Source organism: Vulpes lagopus, chromosome 2, assembly GCF_018345385.1.
Source record: "Vulpes lagopus strain Blue_001 chromosome 2, ASM1834538v1, whole genome shotgun sequence".
Classification (NCBI taxonomy): Eukaryota; Metazoa; Chordata; class Mammalia; order Carnivora; family Canidae; genus Vulpes; species Vulpes lagopus.
Genome location: NC_054825.1, coordinates 164487711 through 164506670, shown reverse-complemented (window position 1 = coordinate 164506670; position 18960 = coordinate 164487711). Strand labels below are relative to the sequence as shown.

Below are 18960 nucleotides of genomic sequence, written 5' to 3'. Positions count from 1 at the left end.
GCTTAAAAACTCAAGTCTTGGGGTGCCTGGGTTGCTCAGTCGGTTAAGCATCTGCCTTCAGCTCAGGCCATGATCTCAGGGTCCTGGGATCAAGTTCCGCATTGGGCTCCCTGCTCAGCGGGTTGCCTGCTTCTCTCTCTCCCTCTGCAGTTCCCCTGCTTGTTCTGTCTCAAATAAATAATTTTTTTTAATGCGAGTCTCTGTATGGAACAGAGTGAATCTAAGATGGCAATCTTTGTTGAATCTTTGTTGAGGTGACAACCCATAGCACCACTAGCATCTCCAACACCAACACTTTCACCACCAATACCATCACCATATTTCCTTCTCTGTCACCACTGGCTCATCAGCATGACCATCACCATAACTGCCAACCACGTCACTATGCTCACTCTCACTACCCCCACCACCGCTGTTACCACCAGGACTATTATTATCACGGTTCCCAATGTCACTACCATCACCACCACCACCATGAAAATGCCCCGCCCCTCAAACACAGCATTCAGGAAGCCACTCATTTTGTCACCTAGTGACAGCCTTGGTCCAGCAAGCCTGCATTCTCCATCCCTCTCTCCACCCAGGGCCAAAGGGAATGTGACTGTGACATTGAGGGCAGTGCTTTCTTCTTGGCAACCAAGAGCCAAGTTTGATTCTCTGGCTTCTCTGTAAGTGGCTTTGGATGTATTCTGGGCTTGTTGCCTCACAGTGACCATCTACAAATGGCAAGCCCAGCTTTGGACCATGGGAAAGGCAGAAGAGGGTCTGTTCAGTGTAGGGCTAGGACCCTTGAGGGGTTGAGAGTTGGGTTCAGCCTGAATCCCTCCTGCTAGAGTGGCTCATGAGACCTTTGGAGGAGGAGGCCTTGAGGGCGTGGGATCACTGTGTTCACTGTTCTGTCTTCAGGAAGATAGAGGAAGTCATTGTAGATGGCAGGTAGGGCAAGTAGTCATGACTTTTCTTCACACCAAGATGTGACTCCCTGGGTCCCAAATGTAAGCTTTGCTTCCAGAAGCCAGGGGAGCTGCTATTCCCTTCTCCTTCCTGAGATATCAGCTTTTAAATTTCTTATTCACTGTTCTGTCCCCAGAAGCTACTACAATGTATGGCACATAGTATGCACTCAGTTTGTCAAACTAATGAGGAAAGAGGGAGATGGCCTTCTCTCCTGCAACTGTAGAGAAAAATATAGTATTTTTTATCATAAAGTTAATTCAAAGGATCTGAGTTGAAAATGTGTAAAAAGGAAAACTTTTACAAAAATACGCATTTTTTCTGGTGCACTAGAGAGATTGTAGAAATTAGTAATTTGCTCCAACTTGCCCTGTTCCTTATTAATATTACTCAGAAGCAACATCAACAGTGTTTTCTGGGATGCTAAAAACTATAGAAATTGTGGTCATGTCCAGTAGCTGTTCCCTCTGGAAGATTTTCACCTGGATGAGTGGTCTTACTGGATTATTTGCGGCCTGGCTGACTTCCTGCATGCAGACTCTGCAAATGCAAGTAAGCTTTCTCATCAGATCAGAAGATCAATAGCCCTTTCCTCTTTTCACATATGCATGTGGAAAATTAAATCCCAGGACTCTGATGGATTAATTATTTTACAAATAAAACTAGTGAGCCTGCCTTGAGTTACATGGCGCCAGATCACTCACAGCTGAACTTCTGGGATGGGTGAGCATGGAAGGTGGTGACCCCTGTTGGCTGTCCAGACAGCACGGGCCCCCTGCCAAGCTTGTTCATTCCAAAACAGGAATTTTCTTTTAAAGTCGGAAAGGTACACCAAAATACTCTACAAAGGTTTGAATTAAGAGAGAACCTGGGTACCCAGGTGGCTCAGTGGTTGAGCATCTGCCTTTGGCTCAGGTCATGATCCTTGGATCCCAGGATCGAGTCCCACATAAGGATCCCCACAGGGAGCCTGCTTCTCCCTCTGCCTATGTCTCTGCCTCTCTCTGTGTGTCTCTCATGAATAAATAAAAGTTTAAAAAAAAGAGAGAGAGAGAGAGAACCTAATTTCTGTTATTCTACCTCATATTCTCATTTATTCTTTTTTTTTAAAGTAGGCTCCATGCCAAACATGGAGCTTGAACTCAGACCCCTGAGATTAAGAGTGGAGTGCTCTATGGTAGGACCCAGCCAGGTGTTCCTGGGTCCCCAAAAAACTTTTAAATTTTTATGTTTGTTGACTCAGAAAAGTAATATCCTTCCCAGAGTCATCCAGAAAATGTACTCCCATACTGTTCAAATGTTTTTGTTTCTGTTAGGAATTTCTTCGTAAACTTTGTACCTAATATTCTGTACCAAGAATTCATCACTTGTACAATAACAGAATGATTGCAGCCTCTTAGTCTTGCTATGAAAATATGCATTTATACTTCCGTTGACAGAATTTCACCGATTGAGAACACACAATTTTTTGTCTCTGCCTCTCTCTGTGTGTCTCTCATGAATATTTTTTTTTAAATCTTTAAAAGAAAAACCCCTCTGTGATCTAGCAAAGAAGCAAAAATGGAGTTTTCCTGCATTGGCATTTTTTAAAGATTTATTTATTTATTTGAGAGAGAGTGAGTGAGAGAGAGAGAATGCAAGCAGGGGGAGCAGCAGAGGGAGAGAGAGAAGCTGACTCTGCTGAGCAGGGAGCCTGATGAGGAACTTGATCCCAGGACCCCGGAATCATGACCTGAGCCAAAGGCAGACGCTCAACCAACTGAGCCACCTAGACATCCCTTAATCCCCATGTTTAGATTTTTTTTAAGGATCAAGCCAATAAGGTCAAGCACCATCCATTTAAGAGGAGCTGGTTGACCTCCTGGAGGTCAGAGGTCATGATATTCCACTAGAAAGTTCTCCCTGCTCAGTGAGGAGTCTGTTTCTCCCTCTCCTGCCCCTTCTCCTGCTCATGTTCTCTCTTTCTCTCTCTCTCTCTCTCTCTCTCTCTCTCTAAATCTTTTTTTAAAAAGTCTTCCAGGTGTGAACTATTATCAACCTATTTTAAGGAGAACGAGACCCAGAGTATTACCTTCCTTGATTAGGAAGGTGGATGATGGATTATCTGTCTGGATTTGGCCAGATTAAATTAGACAGGGCATTCAGGAGGATCGGAAAGAGTGACCCCTGCTGTTCTAATCCTCCTCCCTCCCAAACCACCCACAGCAGGAAGAGGACAATCGGCTTTATCTCTGTGACTCTGGCATCAGGGAGGGCCTCAAATACTCTTCCTTCTCTCCTTCCAGGCACACTGACAGATTGCATGTCCCACCACCCCTCCCCTTTGAAGTTATGCATCATCGAATGACCTACTTGAGTTAACAAATGTGAGTGGAAGTGACATGTATCATATCCAGATAGAAGCTGTAAGAGTCATTACAGCTTTGCCATTTTCTCTCCTTCCTGGTCACAAAGAGTTGACAACACTCTGGAGAGATGCTCTTCCATCGGCCTGGGTCACAAGGATGATGTGGAGCAGAGCCCTGAGGTGACCACAAAAGACCAGTTACATGGGCAAGAAAATTAACCTTTTCTGCATTAGGCCACTGAGATCCTGGGCTTGTTTGTTACTGTACCATAACCCAGCCTATCCTGACTGATACATCCTAGTTTTCAGTAGAGCCTGAAATGTGGTGGTCTCAAAAAAAAAAAAAAAAAAAATAGGGTCCGCTGGGTGGATCAGTCGGTTGAGCATCTGACTCTTGGTTTCGGCTCAGGTCTTGATCTCAGGGTTGTGTGACCAAGCCCCATGTTGGGCTCCCTGTTTAGCAGGGAGTCTGCCTGAAGATTCTGTCCCACCCCACTCTCTCTTTCTCTCTCTCTCTCTGTTTCTCTAAAATAAATAAATGACTCGAGTGAATGAACAAATGAGTAGCAACGAATAGGGACAAGGTCATAAATTTCTGGGCCGGAGGCAGAGGAAACAGCCAAGTCTCAAGCTTGCTCTGTCACATATACACTTGGAACCAGGCTGGGGTAAAAATCAGGCTCTGACCTTTATTTCCTATGGTCACAGCTCATGCTGACCCTGACATCACTGCTCCAATTCCTCCCCCACTACTCAGCCATACTAGGGGCTCCTGTGGAGCACGAGGAATGAGGAGCTATAGAGACAGGGACATGAGGTACAAGGAGAGCCTGGGTCTGGGAAAGGGGATTCGAAGTGTGGAAGCAGAAACAGGAGGCAGGGAGACAATGGGAGGGCTTAGTACAGAGCTGGGGAGAGAGAGGGGGTTGCAGGACAGAAACACACAAACGAGAAGCCGGGAGAACAGGCGACTGAGAGACACGCAGGGAAAGGAGGGTTGGAATAGAAAGGGACCAGGAGACAGCGGAGGACATAGTGAGGGGTGGCTGGAAGCAGATGGGGACGTGGTGCAGGGTGGATGCAGGGTGGGTGCAGACAGATGTGGTGCTAGACTCACAGAGGCCCAACACCAGGAGAGAAATGGAGAGTCACGGGCCAATCTTGAGGCAGAGATGCCGAGATGGCCAGCCAGGAGCCCCAGGCAGAGTGGGCGCCCTAGTCTTTGCTGGTGGTGGAGCCCGGGTCGGTGCTGGAGGTGGGGCCGGGGCTGGAGACCTGGCCTCTGCTGGAGCCGAGGCCTCCGCTCGATTCTGACCCGGTGCCTCTGCTCTCGGCACCTGAATGGCTTTCGTGGCCTCTGCTGGATCTCAAGTACCCAGTGGACCCCAGGTAGCTGGTAGAGCTGGGGGTCCTGAAGGTCACACGGCCTCCTGTAGAGGCCCGGCTGGAGAGTGGGGCTCCCTTGGCACTGGTGGAACCGAAAGTCACATGGCCCGTGCTGGAGCTGGGCTCACCAAAGGTGACGCGGCCGACGTTGGAGCTGGTGGCTCGGCCTCCACTGGATGCCAGGATGGACCCAGGGATGGCACTGGGGCTCCTGGCGATCACCGTGGGTGTCCCCGAGGTGACTCTCTGGGTACCAGAGATGCTGGGGACACTCAGGGAGCTGTCCGCCTTCCTCACGGCCTCAGCCAATTCCTTCAGCTGCTGCTCCCGGGCCAGCTCTCGCACCTCCAGCTGCGGCAGGAGGCAAGTTAGGGTCCCAGAGAAGGGCTGAGGGCCTGCCCCGAACCCAGCACGCGCCCATCCTCACCAACTTCGTCACTTGGTTCTGCAGCTCTTCTTTGCTCATAGGATAGTCATCTTTGGCCTCAAAGCCTGGGGTGTCCTCCCTATTGTGGGGTGGGGGTGGAGGAGACAGGAAGGGGGGGTCACTTTCAGCCACAAAAGGCTGATGGCTGCTCACTGCTCTACCCAGAAACCTTAGCCAGGCTCTGGCCAGCCTGAGGGCCTTTTGCTTTTCCCATCCACCTGGGGCCAGTTCAGTCCCCTGGAGCTCCTACTCCTTCCAGTCCCCCACATCACCCACTCCCACCTTGTACTCTCCCCACAGCCACACCCACACTCTGGTACCCAAGAGCCCCCCTCCAAACCCTCCATCTCATTCATTGCCCCCTTGGCCCCCACACAATCTCCTTCCCCTGCTCCTCCTTCCAGCCCTATGCCTCACTGATTGTCAGGGAGCTGAGGCGGTGCCATCTTCTTTGGAAGGTCCTCCGGGCTCTGGCCCAGAACCAGGAGGGCAGCGTTAGCCAAGCTGGGGGAGGTGTAGCTCTGTAGGATGGATAAACCAGCTGTGGATAAATCAGCTCATCTCCAAGGCCCTGACCTCCAAGATTCTGGCTCCCTGAACCACCCCCCAGACCCCCTGACTTCTGCACCTCCACCTGAACATCTAGGTAGGCCTGTACTGTCAGGAGTTCCACCAGTCGCTTCTCGATGAGACCCAGGAAGAGGCCTATGTCCCGGTCTCGCATGTGGGTCTTGACCCCCAGCAGGTCTTGGATGATGGTGCTGTCACACTGTGCCTTAGTGAAGAGCTCCTGAATATCTGGGGTCAGAGGAGACAGGCTGTCACAGACTCAGCGTCTGCTGGATGCCCCCCTCTCCTGCCCTGGAGTCTCAGCTGCCCCAATCGATGGAGCCAATAAGCAAGGCTCCCAGGTGGAAAGCCACTTGCCCGAGGTCAGCCAGCCAGGCAGTAGGAGAACATTGCTGTGGCCATGGGGCTCATAACCACAGAAGGCAAAGAGTGAGGGAGGTCAAAGGGAAAGCAGACAAAGACATCGCCAGCTGAAGGACGTCTTCACGCAGCTCAGTCTGAAGCCTTGACTTCCATCCCACCCCACCACCCCACATCGCCGGATCTCCCCAGAGAAGAACTCACACGGGTGCTTCACCGGAGAGCTCAGAGGACATTAATGGCACCACCCAGGCTATCTTTTCTGTTGTTCTTTTAATACTGGACTCTGCTGCACCCAATTCGGTTAACCATGGCCCTTGGCTGGCCCACCAGCCACTGTCATGACCCACTGTTGTCTCTCCCAGCTGGCCCATGCACTTGTAGCTACCTATTATTTAAGTGGAACTAGCTATTGTTAGTGACCTTAGAAGGCACCCATTACCTTGACACAAATCTGTAGCCCATGGCACTACGTCTCCACCACTTGTCCTGGAGCCATCTCCACCTGAGCTCTAGGCTCATATATAGTTTGCTCCTGGGGTCCCTCCCTAAACATCCCCCCACAGTGCTCACACTGGGCTTGGGGGCATCCCCAAACCCACTCCTTCTTCCAAGTTCCCTATCTCATGGAGGGACCTTACCCTCCCTTCCCAGGCCAGACCCTGTGCTCCTCATTCCTTCCCCCACTACCCATCCATCCAATACCTCTGGGCCCTGTCCCCTCCTTTCCATCCTCCTCCCCCAACCCCCTGTCCACAGCCTCTCCTGCTCAAAGCCCTCCCATGGCTTCCCAGTACCCCAGCCTGGCACCTCTTCAGAACTTACTGCCCTTCACCTCCCACTCACACCCTTGCACTCCTTCTCCACACAAAGCCCATATCCCTAAAGTACCTCCAGCCCTTGGACCCACCTGCTGGGAGTACCACCCACCCCCAGCTTTTCAGTTAAATACTCATCCTTCAAAATCAGCCTCAAGCATCACTGCTTCCAGGAAGCTTTCAGCCACCCTAGCAAAACTGGTTTCCTCAAGCAGCAGGAGCAGTGGCTCCAGGCCCCTGCACTCAGAAGGGCCTTGCCTTGGGCTTGGTGCTCTGCTGTGGCCATCTTGGTCAACAAGGGGCCCCACCTTTTCATTCTATACCTGACCCAGCAAATTACGGCAGAGTTGAGGCTCCCACAGGGTCCTCCATCCTAGCCCCTGGGATTGTTGTGAGTATCCAGCGCCCATGCTAGTCTCCTCTAAGTCTCCCTGCCCTTAAGGCCCTCCTCACTTAGCACAAGACGTGGTGCAGTGGTCACGGTCCAAGGTCGTGGTCATGATCAGGACAGAGAAAAGGAGGATCTGCAGGCACAGGGCTCATACTGTGACCATGAGATGGCTCCTCTGCTTGCTTGCCGGCACCCTGGCCACCTTCTTAGCTTCCCATCAATCAGCCCATCCAAGTCTCATGACACCCACAAACTAAGTATGCACTGCCATCCCCCTGCCAGAGAGGCTGGGGCCCAGGAGACCACACACCAAGGTTCCCAAGTGATAGAGCTGGCTTCAAATCCAGGGCAGCCTGACTCTTGAGCGCTCTACAGCAGAAGGATGGATGGATGGATGGATGGATGGATGGATGGATGGATACGGGATGGACAAATAAGACAGCACACAAAGGTGCTGTGGAAGATCTCCCTGTGGCCATCTGGGAGACCAGCTCTCCGGGTGGCTCATCGCATCCTCACACATGAAATAGCTGGACCAGGCACTCACCCGTCTTGAGCTTCTCCAGCTGTCTCCGAAGGTCCTGGAAGCGAGCCTCTACCCTGAGGGCCTCCTCGTGCACCTCATCGGTGCGCTGCTGCAAGTCCCTCCGTTGCTGCTCTTCCTGCTCTTGCCGGTTACCCTCCCTGGTGCGCATGCTCCCCAGGGCCTCCTGCATCTGTGGGGCAAGTGCCCATTGCCAGGGGTAGCTCCGGGAGGGGGGTGGCTACAGGAGGAGGAGAGGGGGACAGGAGAGGGCAAGGGAAGGGGGGCCTCACTCACTCACCTCCTTGATCTCCTCCTGCAGGTGCTCCAGCTCCGAGTTCTGCTCATTGATGAAGGTGAACTCTGCGAAGTTACGCTCCTCCACTAGAGAGAGGAGGGAGAGGCAGGTCCAGGGAGCCAGAGACAGAGGGCCACACGGGACGGGAAAGAGAGGTGTCGAGAAAGACAACACAGACACCAACAGAGACAGAGAGGGAGACCCAGAGGGCAGAAAGCTGGGGTGGGGCACCCAGGAATGCAGAGCGAATCAGAGTAAGAGCAACAGAGGGCGGCAAAGTCAAGAGAGACTCAGAAGTGTGAGACACAGAGTCACGGAGGAAGAGAGGAGAGAGGAAGAGAAAACAGCAGAGGTAGACACAGGTTGAGGGAAGATGTGGAGAGAGACCAAGAGGCTTGCAACCCGGGAGGAGATGGGGCATGCCGAGATACACACCCAGAAACAAATGGACATAAAGACACACGGAGGGGACTGAGGGGTGCAGGCGGGAAAGAGACACACACAGAAGTTAGGGCTCAGGAGGCCCGAGACAGAGAGCGAGAGAGACCGGAGGGGTCGAGAGGGGCAGAGGCAGGGTGCCCGCAGAGAGGCAAGGAGGGCGCACCTGACACCCTGAGTCTCCAGCACAGGTACGGGGGTCCCCCGGGCCTGAGCGGAGGCCCCGACTGACCGTGTCGGAGCTATCAGCCTGAGCCTGATTGCTGGGAAGGAGGGTGCTACCCCCCCCCCCCCCCGACCCAGCCTTCCCGCCAGGCCTCTACTAACTCTCCAGGTACTTCTCCACCAGTAGGTCCGGGTCGCTCTCCCCAGTCAGCTGGGACAGTTTGTTCATGGCATCCTCGCAGCGCATCACCAGCTTCTCCTGGGAGGTCTTCCGAAGGCCTTCGGCCACCTCCCGGGCTGGGGGCAGAGGGGTGATGAGGTCGGCGACGCCCCCCGGGGGCGCCCGGGGGCGCCCAGGGGCGCTGAGGGGCCTGGGTGGGCTGAGCAGAGGTCGTGCGGGCCCACCCGCTCCGCCCTGGGAGACCCCAAGCCTCCCCCCGCCCCCTCCCGGCCCCAAGGCGCCTGCGGCCTGGCCCTGGCCGGGGGGCTGCGGACGCCCCGGCTCCAGCCTCACCGCGTTTCTCGCGCTTCTCCAGGATGGCGGGGTCCGGCAGCCGATCGTTGTTCTTAAGCTTGAGGAAGCGGTGCAGCTGTTCCAGGTGCGCGATCTGCCGCTGCAGAGTCTGCACCTCCGTGTCGTTCTGGGCCACCTCCTTCTCTGCCCTCTCCCGTAGCAAGCCCATCTTGCTCTTTGCCTCCTCCCTGGGTGGGGGGTGGGGTGGGGGTGGGGGTGTGAACCCAGGGGTAGGGGATACTGGGGATGCGGGTCAGCCTGGGGTCAGCCTGGGGTCCCAGGGCTGCGGCAGAATCAGGTTGCAGTTTTCTCCAGGCCACAAAGGGCAGAAAGCTTTCTAGGTTCCGAGAGGTGAGTCAGGTTAGTTGGGGGGAATCCAGGCCTGGGGGGTAGGGGTGCCCTGGGCCATTGAAAGGGACTGATGGCCTGGCCCACAGAGGTGCACTTGCCGCAGTGCGGGCACAAGGGCACGCGGGAGCCCGGGGTATGACGGTGTAAGCCATGGAAAAAAGAGGCAGAATGGCCAGGACAGCACAGCTCCACTGCCAGGAAATGCTGGGGCCAGGGAAATCCACTGACACAAAGAAAACTCCAGCTAACCCGGGAAGAGGGGAAGACACAGTGACTGCTTCATGGGTACCAGCTTCCTTTGGGGTGAGGAGTGTTTTGGACACAGAAGCGAATGTCCTAAATGCCACCGAACGGTACAATTCAATGCGGTGAATTTTGCTACGTGTGTCTTAACGACAAAAAAGGAAGAAATCCCAGTAACCGTAAGGTAGATTTGGGCTATCACAAAGGTCATGAGGAGTCATGTGCCATAAGTAAGCAGCAGTCACAAGATAGAAAGAAGATACCAGACAGGATGAATAGGAGGACACAGGAAACCATTGGGAGCAAACGACCAGGGCAGGCGGAAGCTGAAAGAAGCAGAGCTAGAGTGAGAGAGAGCAGGGAGCCCCTACAGCCCCGAGGCAGAGACAAGCCAATACATGCACAACAGCAAGTGCTTCTGGATTCCACACTACATAACTCCGTCTGAAGGTGGCCTGAGATGATCTCTGTCTCTTTCAGCCAATACTGATAAGTAACAATCTACTCTCAGGGCCAGATGCTTCCCCAGCCCCTGGCTCCTGACACCAAGATGGCACCACATGTACCATCTTGATACATTCTCCACACACTCTGAGTGTTAAGTTCCATGAATAGACTGGAGCCAAAGAGGTTATCCATATAACCAATGAATGGGACCTTGCCCAAGGAACTGGAATATCCATGGAGGACAGAGAGGTGTACTTTGTTTAAAAAAAAAAAAAAAGTCTTAACAGTATATTTCTGGAGTCCTGAACCTTCCTACAAGGTATGTACGGTACAGTGTGAGCACAGTGCATCCCCGGAAGGCCTTGGTGGCGCCCTACCTGACAGTGTAGGCAGCTGCAGAGGAGACCATGAGGGAGCTGACCATGTGTCGCAGAAGCTTGATTTCCTGCAAGAGAACAAAACCAAGGTTCTTCCTACACCCTCCCCACTGTAGGGCTTTCGTTTAAGGCCCCGTGGCCCCCCTGAAGAACAGGGACTCCTGCTCCTTCCAAATATGTGGACCTTCCCAATGAGCAGTCACCAGAGAAAGGGATCTTATAGGTACCAGGTATAGGAAACCCAAACTGATGAGCTTGAATGCCGCCTCAGAAGGCCTCTCCCAGTAAAACCCTCATCCAAGAACATTCCTAAGAGCATCGACCTAACTTTGTGGACTGGTGCAGAAATTTTTGTGGATTTCATAATGGTGACCACACGGATCTGTTTTCCAGTTCCAAAGAAATGTCTTTGCAGTAGATGGGTAAAAAGGGTTCTTTTGGGAGAAAGAAGGGAGGAAAGTATATATAGTGTGTATGTGTGTGCACATGCATGTGTGTATATATATATTATGTATACAATATACAAATATACACATATATAATGTATACACATGTAGTCACTCATATACATATGTATATAAACACATGTGCACACACACACGGAATGAAGTAGAAGAGATGGAGAGGAAATAGTGTTTCTCTGAGATACCTTCTGGAGTAGTTTTCATTTGGAAACCCCTCTTAAAGGGTTAAATATTCAGGGGCACCTGGGTGGCTCAGTCAGTTAAGCATCTGCCTTCAGCTCAGGTCATGATCCCGGGGTCTTGGGACTGAGTCCCACGTCGGGTTCCCCAATTGCTTCTTCTTCCCTGCTCCACCCCACTTGTGCCCTCTCTCTCTCTCTCTCTCACACACACACACACACACACACACACACACATGAAAAAAATAAAATCTTTTTTAAAAATAGAAGCAAATGAACCTAACTGTACTTGCAACAAAAAGACAAGAGCAGGGATCCCTGGGTGGTGCAGTGGTTTGGTGCCTGCCTTTGGCCCAGGGCGCGATCCTGGAGACCCGGGATCGAGTCCCATGTCAGGCTCCCGGTGCATGGAGCCTGCTTCTCCCTCTGCCTGTGTCTCTGCCTCTCTCTCTCCCTCTGTGACTATCATAAATAAATAAAAATTTAAAAAATTAAAAAAAAGACAAGAGCACACACAGACAAAAAAAGAAAAAAGGAATTAATTCAAGTGCCTTGTAAATACAATAATTTTGGATGGATAGCTAGATCTCCATACCCTCAGAGGGCAAAACACACTTCATATCTAGAATTCTGCTTCTTAAATTCAGAAGGTGGAGGTACAGTGGTAGCAACTATAGACCTCTTTCGTGTACACTGTAGGACTGAGCAAATGAGTAAGTATACCAATGCTATTGAGAGCCAGGCTTCCTACTGTGGGACAAAAGAGCAGTGAAAAGATGAAATTGGGGAATGTTCAGGAATAACCTACCCAGTAAGGCTGGATTGGAATTAGGGGGAATCAATGTGAAATCATGGTTTCATAATATATGTGTGTGTTCCTTAATTGTCTCCAGAGAGAGGGCCTCAAAGCAATGATGCCCTGGTAGCAAAGAGGATGCTAGCAGTACCTGTGTCTTCATTTCTCAAAACCTCCTTCCTACCAGAGGGAACCAGGACTCCTTGGAGAAAGGACTAATTCCTGGGTAGGGGCAGAACAAGAACAGAAGAACTTGGACTATCTTCCTGTGCCAGAAAGTAAGGAAATGTTCAAAAAGAACCCACAAGGGGTGTCTGGGTGGCTCGGTTGGTTAAGTGTCTGATTCTTGGATTCAGCTCAGGTCCTGCTCTCATGGATCGTGGGACTGAGCCCTGCATCCAGCTCCATGCTCAGTGAGAGTCTGCGTGGATATTCTCTTCCCCTCCCTCATCCCCCTGCTCATGTGTGCATGTGCCCTCTCTCTTTCTCTCTCTCAAATAAATAAATAAATCTTAAAAAAAAATAACCAACAACCATGGGGCACATCAAAAGCACACAGAAGCCAGCTTGAAGGGCTCCCACTAGCCAAATCTGAGACAAGTTGAACATCATCATGAATGATGACCACCGCAGAGTGAAATAAAAATCCAAATGCTTACTGATAACACACACATGCACAGGGGAGAATGAAAAGCTCTTCCTTAAAATGCTCCCTTACAAGTATAGGAGAAATGATAGAGGTAGAAAAAAAAATCACCATTTGGCAGCTAGTGACAATCATTCGGGCAAGATCATTAATGGACACCAAAACAACCGAGTAAAAAGGTATTGGGGAACAAGATATTTACATGGTCTTCAAGACTCTCCACTTATTCATCACAAAGGGAAAATTGCCCTACAGAAACATGGCTGACCAAGGGACCAAAGTCAACATCACTAGTTATGGGACCAACTGCCATCATGTGCCTCCTACATAATGTGCGCCAAGCATACAACATCCCTTCTGTGATACTCTTCCCAAAATGCGCAACACGAATCTCATCGCGAAGATCAATCAGACAAACCATATTGAGGGACTTTGTACAACACGACGGGCTTCCAAAATATCAAAGTCATGAAGACGAAGAAGGGCCAAGGGATGGTTCCAGATAAACGGAGCCTGGACAAGCAAAAGCAGTGTGGAACCCTGGCTTGGAGCCCGGAACAGGAAAATCATATTAGTTATAAAGGACCATCAGAGAACCGTAAACAGGGACTATGCAGAATTGTAATAACATTGGGGCGCCTGGGTGGCTCAGTGGTTGAGTGCCTTCGGCTCAGGTCATGATTCCAGTGTCCTGGGATGGAGTTCCACATCAGGCTCCCTGCTTAGCAAGGAATCTGCTTCTCCCTCTCCCTCTGCTCCTCCTCCTGCTTGCACACACGCGCTCTCTCTCTCTCTCTCTCTCTCAAACAAATAAATAAATAAAATCTTTTTTTAAAAAAGAATAAGAATAAAATGGTCTTTTCTTAAGACATACACCCTGAAGTTCTTAGGGGCATAATGTCTGCAGTGCACTCTCAAATAGTTCAGCAATCATAATAATAAATTATTTTCAGTAAAAAATAATAATTAGAGTGTGTGTGTGTATATAAATATGGCAGATTATCAGTCTGGGTGAAGGACAGAGTTCCTTGTACTATTCGTTCAGGGCAGGGAAAGTGGAGGAGAAAGGGAAGGGTCCTCAAGAGACAGCAAAGGTTCTGGAGATACCCACAGAATGTCAACTGTCTTGCTTGCTCATCCACTGACTGCCCTGGCTGATGATATTCAAAGTGACATCTCTGGCTTCTGCAAGTCTAAACGAGGCTGCTTTCTTTGTTAGAGGCAACCTGGAACATTTTCGTGGCCTCCATTCCCTCTGGACCAAAGTAAACCTATGACTCTGGCCGATTCCATATTTGAGGTCAGAGTGTTGGTGGTGGTGGGGTAACTCTTGCCTCCTCCTTCCTCTACCTGGGCTGGGCCAAGGGGTCCCAGGGTTCAGGGCCACTGACCTTCTGCAGCTTGCGATCCACATTCAGATAGCGGCTCCTCTCGATGCGCAGGAGATCCAGCTCCTCCCGCAGGGCCGCATTCCGTACCAGCTGGATGTCAAAGCGACAGGTGACCTGGTGGGGGGGGGGGGGGGCAGGTACAAAAGTCTGTCTGAGACCCGGCCTATCTCCCTCTTCCATGCTCAGCCAAGGAGAGGGCACTTGTCACATGTGGAACCTGTTCCCAATCTGGGGATCCTTAGAGCATTGTCCAACTGCCCTAAGAACCCAAGCATCAGTCTCCTTTCCTTGGGTTGACCCTCCAATCCCTCCAGGGTTGTGTCTCCTGATCCTTCTCTGGGAGCCCAGTGTTTCAGGCCTGCCTCCCTCCAGGACCCTGGCCCATCATTTCTGGAACTTGACCCCATGCTCAGTTTCCCCTCCAACCCCCAGAGATCAGGGCTGGAAAGAGTCAAGAGGCTGACCCCTCACCCTGTCCAACTGGTCTTCTAGGATTTTGATCCTTCGCTGAATCTTGACCTTCTGATCCAGGATGAGTCCGGAAGCCTTGACATCCTTACTAGGAGCAGAGATCCGGGTCTCCCACTCCTGGATCTGGAGGAAAGAGGATTATACCTATTTGTTGGCTGAGTGTGTGAGAGACTGAGGCACCAAGAGAGGGTGAGTGGCTGAGTGTAGCAGCCATCTGCTCTACCCTTCTTCTGCTAACAACGCTTAGCCTTCCACGGGGTTCTGGCTTCCAAACACAACAAGCCACGCTGCCAGCACGTGACCCAGGCCCCGACAATCACAGTCATTGTCCTAGAGATAGACATGTTGACCCAAGCTGAGCCAGTCTAAATCCCTTCCCAGTATTTTGGGAGAAACACATGAGCTGGATAGGTGGGACTCTAGGACTTGGGCTGTAATAATCCACATCACACAGAGGGTCCTGAGAGGGGGAGGTCAGTAGACAAAGTGGAGACAAGAGACTGAGCGACGGTGAGAATGAGCTCTGGGACCATTAGAAGCCCTAGGTCTGGTTATGCATGAAACCACTTCCAACCTGTCTTCATTTCTGTATTCGTCTTTACTTATTTGGGGAATGCTGACTCTCCAATTAAACTGGAAGCTCCACAAGGGCAGATTTTTGTCTTTGTGTGCCTAGCACAGAGTAAGTTCTCAATAAAACATGCAGATCAAATGAATACATGAATTGCTTAAGACTACGTTTCCCAGGGGTGCCTGGGTGGCTCATTGGTTAAGCATCCGACTCTTGATCTCAGCTCAAGTCTTGATCTCAGGGTCCTAAGTTCGAGCCCCATGTTGGGCTCTACGCTTGGTGTGGAGCCAACTTTGAAAAAGCGGAGGGGGCACCTAGGTGGCTCTGTAATTGAGCATCTGCCTTTAGCTCAGGTCATGATCCCAGGATCCTGGGATCAAGTCCTGCATCAGGCTTTCAATAGGGAGCCTGCTTCTCCCTCTGCCTATGTTTCTGCCTCTCTCTGTGTGTCTCTCATGAATAAATGAATAAAATATTTTAAAATAAAATAAATTAAAAAAAAATTTTAAATGACTGCATTTCTCAATTTGTGTGCCATTATGGGTTGGATAGTGTCCCCGCCCCCTGCCTCCTGCAAATTTATATGTTTAAGCATTAATCGACTTCAGAATGTGGCCTTATTTGGAGACAGGGTCTTTACAGAGATAATCAAGTTAAGATGAGGTCATTAGGGTGAGCCCTGATCCAATAAGACCAGTGTCCTTACGCAAATGGAAAATTTGAACACAGACACACACATAGGGAGAATGCCTCCCTGCCAACGGTTGCTTCCATGTTGGACTCCTAGCCTCCAAAACAGTGGGATAATAAATTCCTTCATTTAAGCCACCCAAAGTTTGTGGTACTTTGTTACAGCATCCCCTAGAAAACCAACACACGCACCCAGGCACCCCAGAGCATCACAGCGAACTCAAAGGGAACACCATGGGGATATTTTAAGTCTTGAGGGAGACACACAGGACATGGGTCAGACATCCCATGAGCTACACGTTCAAGACAGTTCACAGGTTCAACACAAGACAGCGCTGTGTTCCTTTTGATGAGTCACATCTTTGTGAAACTGCATTTTTAGCTGTTGCTATGATAAAGAGCCAAATATCCAAAAATGTTACCAGTGGGGGAAACTGGCCAAAGAGTACAAGGAATTTCTCTGATTATTTCTTCCAATTGCATGTGAATCTACAATTATCCCAGTAAAAATTTCAATTAAAAAGGAAGAAAGAAAGAAAAGCAAGTACTGCACAGAAATCAGCATGACTAAGAGTGGTGAGTCCAATCTGACTCCAAGCTCCAATGGCACAAATATCCCCCAGGTAAGTAATTGTGGTTTTGGAAAATGAAATCCAGTTTTTTTTTTTCTATTTGTGTTTTTTCCCCCAAAATGGCCTCTAGGTTGCTAGGACGAAAGCACTGGTTTATTTAAAGTAGAACTGTTAGCAGTACAAGACTGGACCCTGAGACAGCTCTTAAAAGCTAGTTGATTGTTCCATTTTCAGGAATTATATAAGTTCAATTGTTGGTAGCTTGAAATTAACCACTGTATTTGTTTTTCTATTTCTGCATAACAAATCACCCCAAACTTAGTGGCTTAAAACACCCATCTATGATCTCGAAGTTTCCGTGGGTCAGTTCAGCTAAATCCTCTTTGCAGGGTCTCGCAGAGTTGCAGGGCTGTGATCTCATCTGGGACTCACCACGTGGTCTCCTGCCAGATGGCCTGTCCAGGGCATGGCAGCTTGCATCTTCAAGGCCAGCCAGAGAGCACCTCTCTTCAGTCTACTAAGGGCCAGTCTTATATAGCACACCTAAAGAAGGGAGTGTGACATCCCCTCACGGGTGCTGTATTTTTTTGGCCAGAAGCAAGTCACAGGTTCCGCCCCCACTAATGGGGTGGGTATTAACACAGGGCTGTGACTCACTGGAGGTCACTTTAGGATATGTTCACCACAGCCAAGATGAGAGTACAGGTTTCCCCATTATCTAAAAGTACAGCATTCCTATAAGACCCTTCAAGGGTCAAGATGAGAGTACAGGTTTCAGCCAAGATGAGAGTACAGGTTTCCCCATTATCTGAAAGTACAGCATTCCTATAAGACCCTTTTATGCCAAACTGGCATAAAGTGAAGAAGAAATCACCACTAATTTATATGGAAAAAATATATAGCATTCCCCTACCCCCAAAAATAACCTTTCTCAGGCTTTTCTGATACCTTAAGACACATCTTGCTGATGGATGCACAAAATAAACTAAGATAAAGCACAGATGCTCACAGCACAAAGCTCTAGCAGCGGGATGATGCTGACATGCTGAGTATGGTCCCCAGGAAGGAGTTTGTGGGGGAGCACTCTCACCGTTCGGGGTGCATGCTGCCTCTAACACCTCACTGCAAAGCAAATGCTGAAGGCTATGTTCTTTTTTTGCCCCTCCCGTTTTTTTTATTTTGTAAAAGTGCAAATGCTCTTCAGATGTCTCTTGCTTAGTGAAATAGGGTACTAAAGCAGGTCTTCTGTAAAAGTGAAGTGGCATAATACGCAATTTCAAAAAACAGGGGATACCTTCATTTGTTATGAAAATCAGCCAATGCTATAAATTGGGGGTGCTTTTCCTTCCTAACCGCCAGCCTTCGTGGCATACCCCTGACTGTCAGAGGTTACTTTGGGGCTAAAAATATTTCTCAGAAATTAAGGGTTCCAAGAACAAGGAAAGTTTAGGACTCCCTTGTTCAAGAAATTCTTCCCAAGGTTAGAAAACACTCTCCTCCGGTTTGTAAAAGTATTCAAATTTTGCTTTTCCCATTTGGGCCTCTAATACAACTAGAACTTATGTTTTTATTTTTTTTAAGATATTATTTATTTATTCATTCATTCATTCATTCATTCATTCATTCATGAGACACAGAAAGAGAGAGAGAGAGGTGGGATACATAGGCAGAGGGAGAAGCAGGTTCCCTGAGGGGAACCCGATGTGGGACTCGATCCTGGCACCCCAGGATCACGCCCTGAGCCAAAGGCAAATGCCCAACCACTGAGCCACCCAGGTGTCCCAGAACTTATGTTTTTAGATGATGTGAGGTAGGAAACTTTTTTGACAGCTTTGCTAAGGTACAAATAACATATAATAAAGCCATGTATTTAAAGTACAGTTTGGTAAGTTTGACATCAATGGGATTAGTAAATATATCAATCATCCCTAAAAGTTTCCTCATGTCCCTTTTTCATTCCTTTGGCCACTTGCTTCATGCAGCCTCCTACCACCCACCCCCAGCCCCCACAGTCACCCATGTATTTTCTGTCACTAAGGAGTTTTATAAATGGAGTCACATTTATAAACTAAGGAGTTTTACAAATGGCTGGCTCAGTCAGTAGGACATGTGACTTGATCTTGAGGCTGTAAGTTCAAGACCCATGTTGGGTTGTAGAGATTACTTAAAAATATAAATACATACATACACAAATACATAAATCAGTGGAATCACAAAGTATATACTCTTTTTTTTGGGTGGGGGGAGGTCTGACTTCTTTCACCTAGACCAGAAAATTATTTTAAGATTCATTCACATTGTTGGGTTTATCAAGAGCCCTTTCCTTTTTCTTGGTGAGTAGCTTTCCATTGTATGGAATTTGTTTATCCATTCACCTTTTGGTGGGCATTGGGTTGTTTCCATTTTGAATTTTACAAAGATGTTATGAAGATTCATGTACAATTCTTTGTATGAACATATGCCTCCTTTTTGGGGGGTAAATACCTAGGAAGTATAATGTAGGGTACATTTAGTTTTTTAGAAACTGCCAAACTGGTTTCCCAAGCGGTTGTGCCATTTATATTCCTCCCA

At 49.5% G+C, this 18960-nt stretch overlaps 1 protein-coding gene across 11 annotated transcripts in view; it reads right to left on the bottom strand.

Annotated features, from left to right (window-relative positions):
* Positions 1 to 3976: 3976 nt before the first annotated feature.
* Positions 3977 to 18960, bottom strand: part of ODAD1 (outer dynein arm docking complex subunit 1) — a 29907-nt gene continuing 14923 nt past the window's right edge. For 9 of the 11 annotated variants that reach the window (XM_041736392.1, XM_041736419.1, XM_041736434.1 and 6 more), the window contains 11 exons: positions 14557 to 14679; positions 14086 to 14199; positions 10610 to 10677; positions 9192 to 9379; positions 8840 to 8974; positions 8078 to 8160; positions 7801 to 7969; positions 5743 to 5912; positions 5532 to 5635; positions 5115 to 5193; positions 3977 to 5038 (listed from right to left, as the gene is read on the bottom strand). In XM_041736392.1, the coding sequence (XP_041592326.1) occupies positions 4517 to 5038; positions 5115 to 5193; positions 5532 to 5635; positions 5743 to 5912; positions 7801 to 7969; positions 8078 to 8160; positions 8840 to 8974; positions 9192 to 9379; positions 10610 to 10677; positions 14086 to 14199; positions 14557 to 14679 (1755 nt within the window). In that variant the 3' untranslated portion in view covers positions 3977 to 4516. Of the gene's footprint in view, positions 5039 to 5114; positions 5194 to 5531; positions 5636 to 5742; positions 5913 to 7800; positions 7970 to 8077; positions 8161 to 8839; positions 8975 to 9191; positions 9380 to 10609; positions 10678 to 14085; positions 14200 to 14556; positions 14680 to 16821; positions 16871 to 18960 lie in introns of those variants that run through there. The other 2 variants (XM_041736448.1, XM_041736412.1) reach the window with 2 other exon arrangements.